At 45.3% G+C, this 12,811-nt stretch overlaps 2 protein-coding genes across 2 annotated transcripts in view; both read right to left on the bottom strand.

Annotated features, from left to right (window-relative positions):
• Positions 1–295: 295 nt before the first annotated feature.
• Positions 296–12,811, bottom strand: part of LOC120413975 (R3H and coiled-coil domain-containing protein 1) — a gene marked incomplete at its 5' end in the record, with an annotated part of 62,271 nt that continues 49,755 nt past the window's right edge. Inside the window, 3 exons of the mRNA XM_039574986.2 lie at positions 296–804; positions 863–1,099; positions 1,165–1,354. Of these exons, the coding sequence (XP_039430920.2) occupies positions 755–804; positions 863–1,099; positions 1,165–1,354 (477 nt within the window). The remainder of the gene's footprint in view (positions 805–862; positions 1,100–1,164; positions 1,355–12,811) is intronic.
• Positions 10,706–12,124, bottom strand: LOC120413825 (uncharacterized). The gene is made up of 2 exons (XM_039574783.2): positions 11,874–12,124; positions 10,706–11,807 (listed from the first exon to the last, which is right to left on the bottom strand). The coding sequence occupies exons 1-2, from the start codon at positions 11,983–11,985 to the stop codon at positions 10,846–10,848; spliced, it is 1,074 nt and encodes a 357-aa protein (XP_039430717.1). The 5' UTR covers positions 11,986–12,124; the 3' UTR covers positions 10,706–10,845.

Below are 12,811 nucleotides of genomic sequence, written 5' to 3'. Positions count from 1 at the left end.
AAAAACAGCTTTAATTTTATATTAACTTTCATTTCATCTTATTTTGCAGTTCCAAAAAAACACAAATAAGGGAATTTTGGCGACGACTTCGGATAATCAACTACGGACTTTATTACAAATTTTTACAGTGTGCCCCAAATTTGGAAATGTACTGAATATGTGGTATGATGGTAAAAATGTAATTTGTGTTTTAGATATATCAAGAGACATATGTCTCTAGTATTATTTTTTGTTTTGTTCGTGTTGTGAAAATGTGAAGTTCTTTTAGGTTCTACAAATTTAATAAACACCATCGTTTCAACTGTGTGGAACCCATTATTTTCCACTAAATGTTCTGGTTTATTGTTCTTAAATATCGTTACAAATAAAATTCTATGCTTCACGCCAATCGAATCGCTCTTACGATAAAATTCTGTAAATAAGCATTCTTTCCATACCTTTCTCTCTCTCTCGCTCTTTTTTTTTTTATTACAGCTAGGCTCATTCTCATCGGTTCCTTAAATATATAGCTTACTCGTTGTTTCTGCTCTCAATCCAAATCTTCCTGAATTCTTTCGTTCGTTTCGCGATCTTTGCTTCTAGAAACTAACAGAAAAAACGAGCTACATTCATACAAAACAGCAACTCGCGCGCCCAACAATCACAACGACAGGCGGATTCGATTTCGCTTTTAAAATGTACAATAAATGGTAAGAAGAAAAGATTATGGCAGCGCGAACACAGAGAATGTTGGCCCAGAAGGTGCAGCAGTTCTTTAGCTCTCCCAGATTTCCTCCCGCTGTTTGGCCGCAAGAAGTTTTCGTTCTGCAAAAAAGATATTAATTTCAATTTTAACTTGGGAAACATTGTAAGGCCAACTAACCCTTGGCTTCCCGCAGGACGCGCCGTTCGTTTTCGCGCTCCTCGGGGGCCGTCTTTAGCCGGACGCCCAGCGCCGTCGTGACGAGCCGTCGCGCCAGGGCCGCACACGTTTCCGGCCGCGGTCGGTACGGCTGCAGCGAGGAGGAACACTTGCGGGCCTTGGTGCGCGACTCGACGGTCGCCTCGGCCAGCGGTTTCAGCTTGACGAAGGTGTGTCCGTTGGCGAGCACTTCGGCCGCTGGAAGGAGGAAGGTCAAATTTATTACAATTTTCAAATTTTGAGGCTAAAAGATGATTTTCTACCAATTTTGGAACTGCTAAACACGGCCAGGGCATGCGTGTCGTCCACCCACTTGATGTCGAAGCCCGACTCTTTGTACTGCGAAAAGAGCATCATGAGATCTTGGGTTTTGAATTCCACTGGGAAGTTGGACACTTCCAGCACGTGCGGGAACTCCTCCTCGTTGAGGACGGCCTGTTTCGATTGGTAGACCTGAAAAAAAGTCACAAACATGTATTTCAAAAATACATTTCTTAGGATGTGTCTAACTCTTATGAGGTTGTATTCAAACATATTTTCGAAGCAGTGTTCCCAAATCTAAAAAAAAAACTTTAAATATATAAGAAACAAACATTGGTAGTAATTTTCATGGAAATTTCTCACACTCAATCTTAAAATATTTAACATTTAACTAATTGTATAGAATTTCGCTTGAAAAATCATTTAAATTTTATTTAAGTTCTCATAACTTTGATCAGGGTTGCCATATCCTATCTAAAAAAACCTTGAATAAACTGCTTATAAAATGTATTATATTACTTTGCATTTTCGCATATTTTTCGCGCTCAAACATAAGTTTTTTTTTTCTAGAAACAAAATCAAATTTGGAAGCAATAAGGGGACGTTCTTTTCAAGTAACGGCAATGCCTTGTAACACAATTCTTTCTTTACCCAAATCGACTTTTCACTCTATTTTTTTTTCAATTTAGATTTTTTTCCAATGAATCCATTTAGCAAAATTGTTTTTTTTTTCATTAATGTCTTCATCTAAAATTTAGGAGCTGTCGTGCATATCAAAGTATGCACTCATAATTTTTTTTAATTTTTTTTCAAAAAACACGGTTTTGAAAAAATTTACCATCATATCAGGGTGTTGATCGATCAAATTTTCGTCGATAATCGTTATCGTTATTTCGATAATTTTATCTGCGATAATCTTATCACCGATAATGGGCGATAACTCATTTTTTAAATCTTTCTAAAATCGATTAATTCAACCATATCATGTTAAATGTCCAATGCTTTCACTAAGAACGTATGTAGTAAGTTTCAAAGTACTCAACTTGTACTCAAAATTGTTCAAAAAATATCGTTTTTTTTTCGAAAATACTAAAATTTTCATAATTTGTAATATGGGTATCAAACGAAGCGAAATTTGCTAAGCTTTTTTCAATTTATTAGAGTTTTTTGTAATATTAAAATATTCACAAATTACGGGTTTTTTTTTCTAAAATGCTCAAATTTTCACAATATGAAGCGAAGCGAAGCGAAATTAGGTTTGCTTTTTCACATGAATAGATTTTGTTTATGGTAAAGTGTAAAAAAAAAAACACAAAATGCCTTATATTTTCGAAAGTACTCAAATTTTCATAGTTTGCAATATGGGTATCAAACGATGCGAAATGTTCTATGATTTTTCAAATTAATATAGTTTTTTTTTGTAAAATAGATTTTTTTTCACAAAATACCATATTTTGTTGAGAAAATATTCAAATTTTAAAAATTTGCCATATGGATATCAAACGATTTGATATTTCGTACGCTTGTTTAATTTATTGCAGTTTTTTTAAATACTGAAATTTTCACAAATTACCGGATTTTTTCGAAAATACTAAAATTTTGAAAATATGTAATATAGTATCAAACGAAGCGAAATTTTGCTTCATGCTTCATACATATATTCGAATTGTGCATGATTCATATCATACAAAAATTTTCGTCGTTTGACACTTATATTGCAAATTTAAAAAAAAAAATGTACTTTTCGAAAAAATACGGAAATTTGAAAAAAAAGAGAAGTCTTTTAAAAACCCTAATAAATTGAAAAAGCATACGAAATTTCAATGAACTTCATATACATTTGGCATCTTCGGCAAAGTTGTTGGTTATTATTAGAACTTTTCAGAAAAGATAGATTTTATAATTTTTTGATTTGTTTCGTGAGACTTAAAAATGCATGTTCGCACTTGAGTTTAAAATGTGTGTGTGTGTGTAACCAACCAAACGGGACCACGCGGTCGCTTCTTACAAATTGAGTTGTTTCCATGTATTTTTAGATCCATGTTCGCGCTTGAGTTTAAAATATTACAAAATCTGATTTTTTTTTTGAAAAAAAAAATTACGGAAAAAAGATTGCCAAACAAAATTTTTTAAATCATTTTTAAATGCAAAGTCTAATTTTCAATCAAAAATTACTTTACAGTTTCGTTTTTAAGTTTGAGGAATTTGAAAGTATATTTCTTTAAGGATTGCTTTTGTTTTCGGGTCAGGTGGCGCAGTGGTTAGCGTGGTAGCCTCTCACCCCAGTACGGCCGGGGTTCAATCCCAGACGGACCCGGTGGCATTTTTAGAGACGAGATTTGCCTGATCACGCCTTCTATCGGATGGGGAAGTAAAACGTCGGTCCATTAGCGTAAAAGAGGTTTTGAGTGACTCACCACACATAACCTTCGGACGCCCAGAAACTTGCAACAGAGACCACAAAAGACCCGGGGGTCGTAAAAGTGGATTGCTTTGTTTTTTTTTGTTTTCTAAACATATTTTTAAATGGAAAAAACTGCACAATTTTCAAAAAAAAAAATACCTCCAAATGCCCTATACCGTCAGTGGGGGTGACATTGGGTCTGGGGGGTGAGATTGGGTCAAAGTGAATTTTTACGGATTTTACCATTTTTCAGGTTATTCTCAATGAAACTGAATTCTGTTAAAAAGGTTGTGTAGGGGACATCTTAAGATGACTTCGCTGAAAAAATCTCGTTCCTAGAACAAATCCTGTTATTTTGGCAGATGTCTAAAGTTGGGGTACGTTTTTGGCCAAAAATGACCTCTCGAAAAATCATTTTTCTAACGTATTTTTGTTAGAATTGCTCGAAAACTACCCAAATGTTTGAAAATCTCCACTTCAAGCATTGTAGCGTGTCAATACGATTCCCTCGAACAAGAAACGCTGTTGGATGACTTGTTTTTACCATATCGTTGTATTTGAGCATCATTTTAGTTTCATTTGACCCAATGTCACCCCCTCTAAGGGGTGAGATTGGGTCAATTTTCAAACTATTGGCATTTAAGGTAGTGTTCATCAAAATCCACCATATTTTGGGAAAATGTTAGTAAACTATCTAAGAACAAATCTACCTTGAAAGAATTTCGATGTTATTTAAATTGTTTTTGTTATTAAGAAATTTCGAGAGGTGTATCGTTTTTTGACCCATAGTCACCCCCACTGACGGTAACTTGAAAACTATTGCGTATTTGATTTTATAATAAAAAATTAGTTTGGAAATTTAGCCTGACAATTTTTTTTTCAAAAATCACAATTTAAAAAAAAATATAGCTCCGGTACCAGTTTATGCCAGAGTCCTATTAAAGATATTAAAAAAAAACGAAAACAAAAAAATACGTTTTTTGGAAATTCAAATTCAAATCGAGAAATATGTTTTGCGTGTCGATACAGAAGTCGATACTTTTCAGAAAACAGCAAATTCCTCTGAAAATCTAGATTTTTTCTTTAAATTCACATGCCTACCCTGCAAAATTTTATGAAACCATGATAAGTTTGTTAAAATATAAAATTGGGACTTTTTTCTGAAAAGTTGTTATCATAACCTACAACTTTACCAAAGATACAAAATCACGTAAACATTGTCGAAAAGTAGGAGAATTGCTCAACAATATTTTTAAAAAAAAACATCGCTGGTTGGTAGTGAAGAGGAGAAGTGATCTGTTTTGATATTTTTTGTCAGTACCTACTGGAAAAGGAAAATGTTTTTACCTTAATTTTGGCTACTCCAAATGTCTAGTAATTATATATTATTAGGTTAGAGCCTCATGGACAGCCCCTCTGAAACCAATATCATTTTTTCTTTCTGTACTACTTAGTCTTCTTACTTCTTCTTCTTGCTTTTCTAAATTGTTTCTTTTTTTAATAATTTTCATTGGAATGTAGTTTTTTTATACATCCTATATGTTTTTTTTTGTTTATAGGACATTATTAAATAAAACTCTAGAAATGTAAATCGTTCAAAGAATCCTCTCTTTGATAAACACAACACAGTAGGGCTGGCCACTTTAATTATTGTACGCTGAGCGAGAAAACGTGAGTGCATTTTGTTGTGTTAGCCTCCTTCGTCTGATCCACGTTGCAGTGGTGCCATACAGTGCAATGCAATGCACATGGGGAGTGTTCTTTTATTACGTAATGCAAAATTTAGAATTTTTGACCCCTTCTATCGTCCCTTCGTAATTTGTAATTTGATTGTTTATTTGCAACGATAACAGGCTCTCGTTACAACTTTTCAACATATATATATATTTTTTTTTTTCTTTTTAATTCGGTTGTGAGTAGCGGGACCTCGAGCAAAGTTAGTTTGATTTGCGATGCGTTTTCGTTCGGTATTGGTTTTCATAAATTGCATTTTAATTCAAAAGTTGTATTCAATTAAATCAGATTGATAGCTTACCGATTAGTTCGAAAAAAACTAACAATTTCTTTTGTTCGCTAAATTTATGTATATCTTGGTAAACATTTTAATGTATTCATAGGATCCCGTATTTCCACAGCCGGCTGTCTAATACTGGATCCTAAACAAATATCCGCGTCGGGATAAAATGTTAAACATTCACCAACTAATTGACCACGGTCTCAACAGCAGCATCTTATTGACTGCCTTGAGAATAAATTTCCAATCTGATTAAAATACTAAGTTTACCACCTTAATTAAACGGGAATTGTCTCGACAGCAGCATCCGATTGCTTGCCTTGAGAATAATATCGCAAACGTTAATTCACTTTTGCCACTGGTCGTATCGCTTGCTTGGGGCGAATCCTAGACCTTTACCCATCACAACTACCAACTCCCCGCGATGCTTACGCAGCCCTGTTGTCTAAATTCAATCAAATTTGGTCAAACGGTCAATTTGATCGAGTTCCACAATAGGATTGGGAAAAAGAGCCTGCGGTTTCGCTACCTTCTTCTAAGTAAGTTTAGCATCAACACTCCCTGTGCTCCTAATCCTTCTTCCTGCCCCGGTGAATGGTGGAGATGGGAGCGGCCGGCAATGGATGGCTTTCATGGTGCTGCCTGTCCTGTTCGGGTAGAATTGGTTTTAATTCCCTTTAATCAATTTCTAAGCAACCTGAGCTAGACAATCATCACATATACATGACGAAATCCAGTCTGCAACCCGCTAAGATCACCATCTCCATGCGAATGCGAATGCGAATGCGAAATGCGAATGCTGAGCGAGAAAACGTTTGACACCTTCTGTGTAATTATTTATTTGTTTAGCCTTTTTTCTATTTCCGTGTATCTAAAGTTACTTCAAAATAAAGCAATAAGAGTTTAGCGTGTAACCGAAAAAGTAAGACGCGCGTTTTTTACTCGATCCGTGCTCCGGAAGAAAAATCGGGAAAAAGCTCGCGGAAAATACAGTCCACTCGACGGAAACGGAAAACATTGTGGTCCTACACGAGCCGGATGCTGTAGTAGTGGTCCGGGCGCGAAGGTTGACGGATTTCGACGGGAAATCCGACTGAACACGGTCGACGTGTCCGTGTGTGCGCGTGTGTGAGACGTCGGGGGCGTAGCACCCACGCCGTGAAAAAGTGCGCCAGTGTTGGTGGAAGACCGGAGAAGTGCTCCGGAAGACCGGAAAAAGGTTCCGGAAGATCGGAAAAGGTTCCGAAGACTGGACAAGTGGTCCGGAAGTGACGGAGAAATCCGAATCGTTCGCGTGCGTGGTCGACGTGTCCGCGTGTGAGAGTGTTTGTGGGGCGTCGAGGCGTAGCACCACTTAGCGACGAGCATGGAAAATGCTGAGAACGCCCAAAGGTGGTAAGAAGAAGACGCCGAAGAAGAAAACTCCCGCGAACAGTGCGAAAAAAAGTGACGCTCAAAAGAGCGAGACGAAAGACGCAAAAGAAGAAAAAGTGGTTCCGGTGACGCCGATTAGCGAGCAGCTCCAAGAACAGCGCCGAAAAGAGGAAGCGCGGAAGATGGAGGAGCAGCTGAAAATGCTGATGCGGCAGCGGGACGCGGTGGCGGAAAAGCTGGAGCGGGTGAAAGCTGCGATCAGGACGACCCCGGAGCAACCGAACCAACACCTGAAGAATCTGCACTTCCTGAAGTTGCAGTTGAAGACGGTGGAGGCCTGCTACGGGGAATACAACGCGTTCCAGAACCAGATCTACGGACTGGTTCTTACACCGGAGCAGGAAAAGCAGCATCGAGCATGCTACCTGAAGTTTGAGGCGCTGCACAACAATCTGACGATCCAGCTCAACGAGTTGATCGAGAGGCTTTCGAAGCCGAGCGTCGCGCTCGTTCCGGCGGGGCCCGCGACTGCGGTTGCCCCGCAGTACCTGCCGCCCCTCAGCGTGCCCTTACCGAAGTTCGACGGCACTTACGAGAACTGGTTCTCGTTTAAGTGTATGTTTAAGAGCGTGATGGACCGGTATCAAGGCGAGGCTCCGTCGATGAAGTTGTACCACCTTCGGAACTCGTTGGTTGGGAAGGCGGAAGGCGTGATCGATCAGGACATCATTAACAACAACGATTACGAGGCGGCGTGGGCGCTCTTGGTCGAGACGTACGAGGATAAGCGAGTGATTATCAACAAGCATATCGATGCTTTGTTCTCGCTGCCCAAGGTCACCCGCGACAACGTCCTCGAGTTCCGGAAACTGATCGAGATCTGCGCCAAGAACACCGAAGCCTTGAAGAACCTCCAGCTTCCAGTGAGCGGTTTGGGAGAGCAGATGCTGCTGAACTTGATTGCGGCACGGATGGACAAGGATACGCGGAAGTCGTGGGAGTCGCTGCGAAGGGCCGGTGAGCTGCCGAGTTACGCGGCCACGATCGCGTTCCTTAAGGAGAAGTGTCGAGTGCTGGAGTTGGTGGAGCAGTGCAGTGAACCCGTTGAGAAAGTGAAACCGCAACGTTCGGTTAAGCAGACGAAGACCCTGGTGATTGCAAGTGACGAGAAGTGTACGATGTGCGACCAGCAACACGACCTTCAGAAGTGCGAGCAGTTCAAGGCGAAGAGTGTCAACGAAAAGTACAACCACCTGAGGAAGTGCGGTTCGTGCTTTAACTGCCTCAAGAAGGGACACCGCACGGCTGCGTGCACGTCGACGCGCACGTGTCAGCAGTGCAGCAAGCGGCATCACACGATGTTGCACACCGACAAGAAGCCGGAGGCCGCTCCGAACACGGCGGCGGCGGATGCGCCGAAAGCGAATGCCGACTCCCGACCTCAAGTGGTGCCACCAGTCGTGGCCGGAACGTCGCAGACGCAGAGTTTGACGCTCTGCGCTACAACCGAAGCTCCCACGAAACAGACCCTCCTCTCGACGGCCGTGGTGTTGGTCTACGGCGGAAACAGCGTCCCGTATCTGTGCCGGGCGTTGATCGACTCGTGCTCACAAAACCACTTCATCACGGAGCGATGCGCCAACCTGTTGGCGATCAAGAAGGAGCGGGCAGACTACCAAGTAAGTGGGCTGAACGGAGGGACTACGCGAATCAACCACATGGTCCGAACGACGATGAAGTCTCGAGTTGGCAACTTCACTGCCGAGCTTGAGCTGCTGGTAGCACCGAAGATCACCGGCGACGTGCCTACGAAAACGATCGACGTTGCTGGATGGGATCTGCCCCGTGACGTTGAACTCGCCGATCCAAGCTTCAACAAGAGAGGTCGCGTCGACTTGCTGCTCGGCGCTGGCGTGTTCTGGGACCTCATGAAGTCTGGAAGGGTCAAACTCGCGGCGAACCTCCCGTCACTCAGCGAGACCGAACTTGGCTGGGTGGTTGGTGGCGTGATGTCCGAAAGTACACCCGTTATCGCACGTACGTTCTGCACCGTGAACGAGGACGAAGAGCTGAACAAGCTGCTGAACCGGTTTTGGGAGATCGAAGGAGTTGAAGACCTGCGACGACCGGTGACTTCGACAGCTGACGAGTGCCTCGAACATTTCCGCCGCACGTACAACCGCAAGCCTGACGGGAGAATTGTCGTTCGACTGCCGTTCAACGAGCGGAAGAGTGACCTGGGCGACTCACGAGACATGGCGATCCGTCGTTTCCTGAGTCTTGAGCGGCGGCTGGACCAACAGCCCGATCTGAAAGGAGAGTACGCCAAGTTCATCCACGAGTACGAGCAGCTTGGCCACATGAACGAAGTCGAGGTCGGTCCGTCCGACGCACCTGGATCCGCGTACTACTTACCGCACCACTGCGTCTTGCGGCCCAGCAGTTCAACAACGAAGTTGAGAGTCGTGTTTGACGGCTCAGCGAAAACGACGACTGGAGTGTCCATTAACGACGCGCTGAAGGTTGGTCCAACGGTGCAGAACGACTTGCTGTCGATCCTGTTGAACTTCCGCTGCTACCGGTACGTCTTCACAACCGACATCCCGAAGATGTTCCGCCAGATTGAGCTGCACCCTGAAGACACGCCGTACCAGCGAATTCTGTGGCGCGACGACCGGTCGCAGCTGCTGAAGGTGTTTGAACTGAAGACGGTGACTTACGGCCTGGCCTCATCACCGTTTCACGCGACGATGGCGTTGAACCAGATTGCAGAAGACGGCGTGAAGGAGTTCCCGTTGGCGTCTGCAGCGTTGAAGAAATCGTTCTACGTGGACGACGGGCTCTGCGGAGCGCAGAGTGTGGAGGATGCCCGATTGCTGAGTCGGGAACTGCGCAAGCTGCTGAACACCGGCGGCTTCGACGCGCACAAATGGTGCGCGAACGATCCAGCCATTCTGGAAGATATCCCGGAGGAGCTCTGGGGTACGACGTTCGACCTGAAAGACGCGGCTGCAAAGTCGGTCGTGAAGACGCTGGGTGTCGCAGGACTGGTTCACCTTCAGCGTGCTGCCACCCGAGGAGGAGACGAAGCCGCTGACGCGACAGAAGATCCTCAGCGAAATTGCAAAGTTCTTCGATCCACTTGGCCTGGCTGGTCCGGTGGTGACAACGGCGAAGCTGATCTTGCGGAAGGTCGGCACTTTGAAGAACATCGGCTGGCTGGATCCCGTTCCGGAGAACGTTGCCAACGAGTGGCGTCGATTCCGGAAGCAGCTGCCAGCACTGAACGACTTCCGGGTCTCCCGGTGGGTCTACGACGAAAGAGCCGAACGCGTGGAACTCCACGGTTATTCCGACGCGTCGGACGATGCGTACGGCGCAAGCGTGTACGCACGCAACATCTACCCGGACGGCGAGATCACGATGCGGCTGATCTGCAGCAAGTCCAAGCTCCTCCCGAAGAAGGTCAAGAACGTCCCGAAAGAAATCAGCACGCCAAAGGGCGAGCTCGAAGGTGCGCTGCTTCTTGCTGAACTGATTGACAAGCTGACAAACGTCGTCGATGTTTGCTTCGATTCGGTGAACTTGTGGTGTGACTCGCAAGTGGTGCTAAGCTGGATCGCGAAGAAGCCCGGGGACCTGGAACTGTTTATGGCGAACAGAGTGAGGAAAATCCAGCAGCTGACCAGTAAGTACCGGTGGGGATACATTCCGACGGATGACAATCCTGCCGACCTCATTTCGAGAGGGGTGATGCCCCAGAACCTGCTCCAACGGGTGATTTGGAAGGACGGGCCGGTGTCGATGAACAATCGCACTATTGAGGTAGTGCAGCCCCCTCTTCTCGACGGCGCGGACCTCCCGGGATTGCGATCCACGAAGTGTCTGGCGCTAGCGGCGCCGATTCAGCGATTGCGGATCTTCGACAAGCTCGGAGATTTCCGCCGACTGCTTCGCAGCATGAGCCTGGTGGTGCGGTTTGCGAACTACATCATCACGAGAAGAGAAGTCCTGGTAAAGGGAGAACCGTCGAGCGAAGAGCGCGACGCGGCGTTGAAGTTGACCCTGCGGCTGATGCAACGGGAAACGTTCCAGGCCGAGCTGCTGGCGTTGAAGGAAAACCACACGCACCGCCTGCGAGGACTGAACCCGTTCATTGATCCCGACGACGGCCTTCTGAGAGTTGGCGGTCGAATCAAGCAAGCTTTCGTGCCGTACGACAGCCGGCACCAGATCCTGATGCCTGCCAAGCACCCGGTCACAGAATCGTTCATTCGCCACGAACACAAACAGAACCTCCACGTAGGCCAGAAGGGCCTGCTCGCGCTGATTCGTCAGCGTTTTTGGCCGATGAACGTGAAGACGACAATCCGGAAGGTGATTCGAGGGTGCGTGACGTGCTTCCGAGTCAACCCGATGAAGACGGCCCAGCTGATGGGAGACCTCCCGTCCTACCGAGTTCAACCAGCCCCTGCGTTCTTCCACACCGGTGTCGATTTCGCAGGGCCGTTCCTGATCAAGTCGCTGACCGCAGCACGAAGGCCGATGATGACGAAGGGGTACGTGTCCCTCTTCGTGTGTATGAGCACGCGAGCCATACACCTGGAACTGGTCTCGAGTCTGACGACGGATGCCTTCCTCGCTGCCTTGCGCCGGTTTACTGGACGTCGAGGCCTGGTGAACAAAATGCACTCCGACAACGCGACGAACTTCGTTGGGTCGGAGACCGAGCTCGAGCGACTGGCCAAGTTGTTCGCCGAGGAGCAGCACATCGAGAAGGTGGAGGAGTTCTGCAGCAGCCACGGAATCACCTGGAGCTTCATCCCGCCACGTAGCCCGCACTTCGGTGGGATCTGGGAAGCGGGAGTGAAATCTGTTAAGCATCATCTCAAGCGAGTCGTCGGCTACCAGAAACTCACCTTCGAAGAGCTGACTACCGTGCTGGTGCAAATCGAAGCCGTGCTGAATTCGCGGCCCTTGACGCCGTGCTCCGACGATCCGAACGATCTGACCGCAGTCACCCCAGCACATTTTTTGATCGGGCGAGAGATGCGCTCGGTTCCCGAGCCGTCCTACCTCCACCTGAAGCAATCGACGCTGTCCCGCTGGCAACACGTGCAAGCAATGCAGCAGCAGTTCTGGAAGAGGTGGATTGCGGAGTACTTGCCGGAGCTGCAGAATCGCCAGAAGTGGTTCAAGATCACCAAGATACAACCCGGCGCGTTGGTGCTGATCAACGACCCGAACGCTCCGCCGATGCAGTGGCAACTCGGCCGAATAATCGCACTACATCCCGGCAAGGACGACATCACCAGGGTGGTGACACTTCGAACGGCGAAGGGGGAGTGCAAGCGAGGCGTGACGGAGATTTGCCTGCTTCCTCTGGACCAGGAGACGACCGAGGAGAATTGAAACGCGGACGTGCATTTCAACGTGGGGAGGATGTACGCTGAGCGAGAAAACGTTTGACACCTTCTGTGTAATTATTTATTTGTTTAGCCTTTTTTCTATTTCCGTGTATCTAAAGTTACTTCAAAATAAAGCAATAAGAGTTTAGTGTGTAACCGAAAAAGTAAGACGCGCGTTCTTTACTCGATCCGTGCTCCGGAAGAAAAATCGGGAAAAGCTCGCGGAAAATACAGTCCACTCGACGGAAACGGAAGACAATTATAATATATTATTAAAACAGTCCGGACTAGATTTTCAGAAATCTACGGTGATATTTTACTTCGTTTTATTTTACTTTAATCGAATCAAGCATTTTTTTTTATCTTATTTTGAGTTCAAATAAGACCGCAAAATTCCTTAAAAGTGATCTGGGAATTTATAATTTAAGATGGCGGCTAAAAATTAAAGG

This window comes from Culex pipiens, chromosome 3 (genome assembly GCF_016801865.2).
Source record: "Culex pipiens pallens isolate TS chromosome 3, TS_CPP_V2, whole genome shotgun sequence".
NCBI classification, from domain to species: Eukaryota; Metazoa; Arthropoda; class Insecta; order Diptera; family Culicidae; genus Culex; species Culex pipiens.
This window is presented reverse-complemented; position numbering and strand designations above follow the sequence as displayed.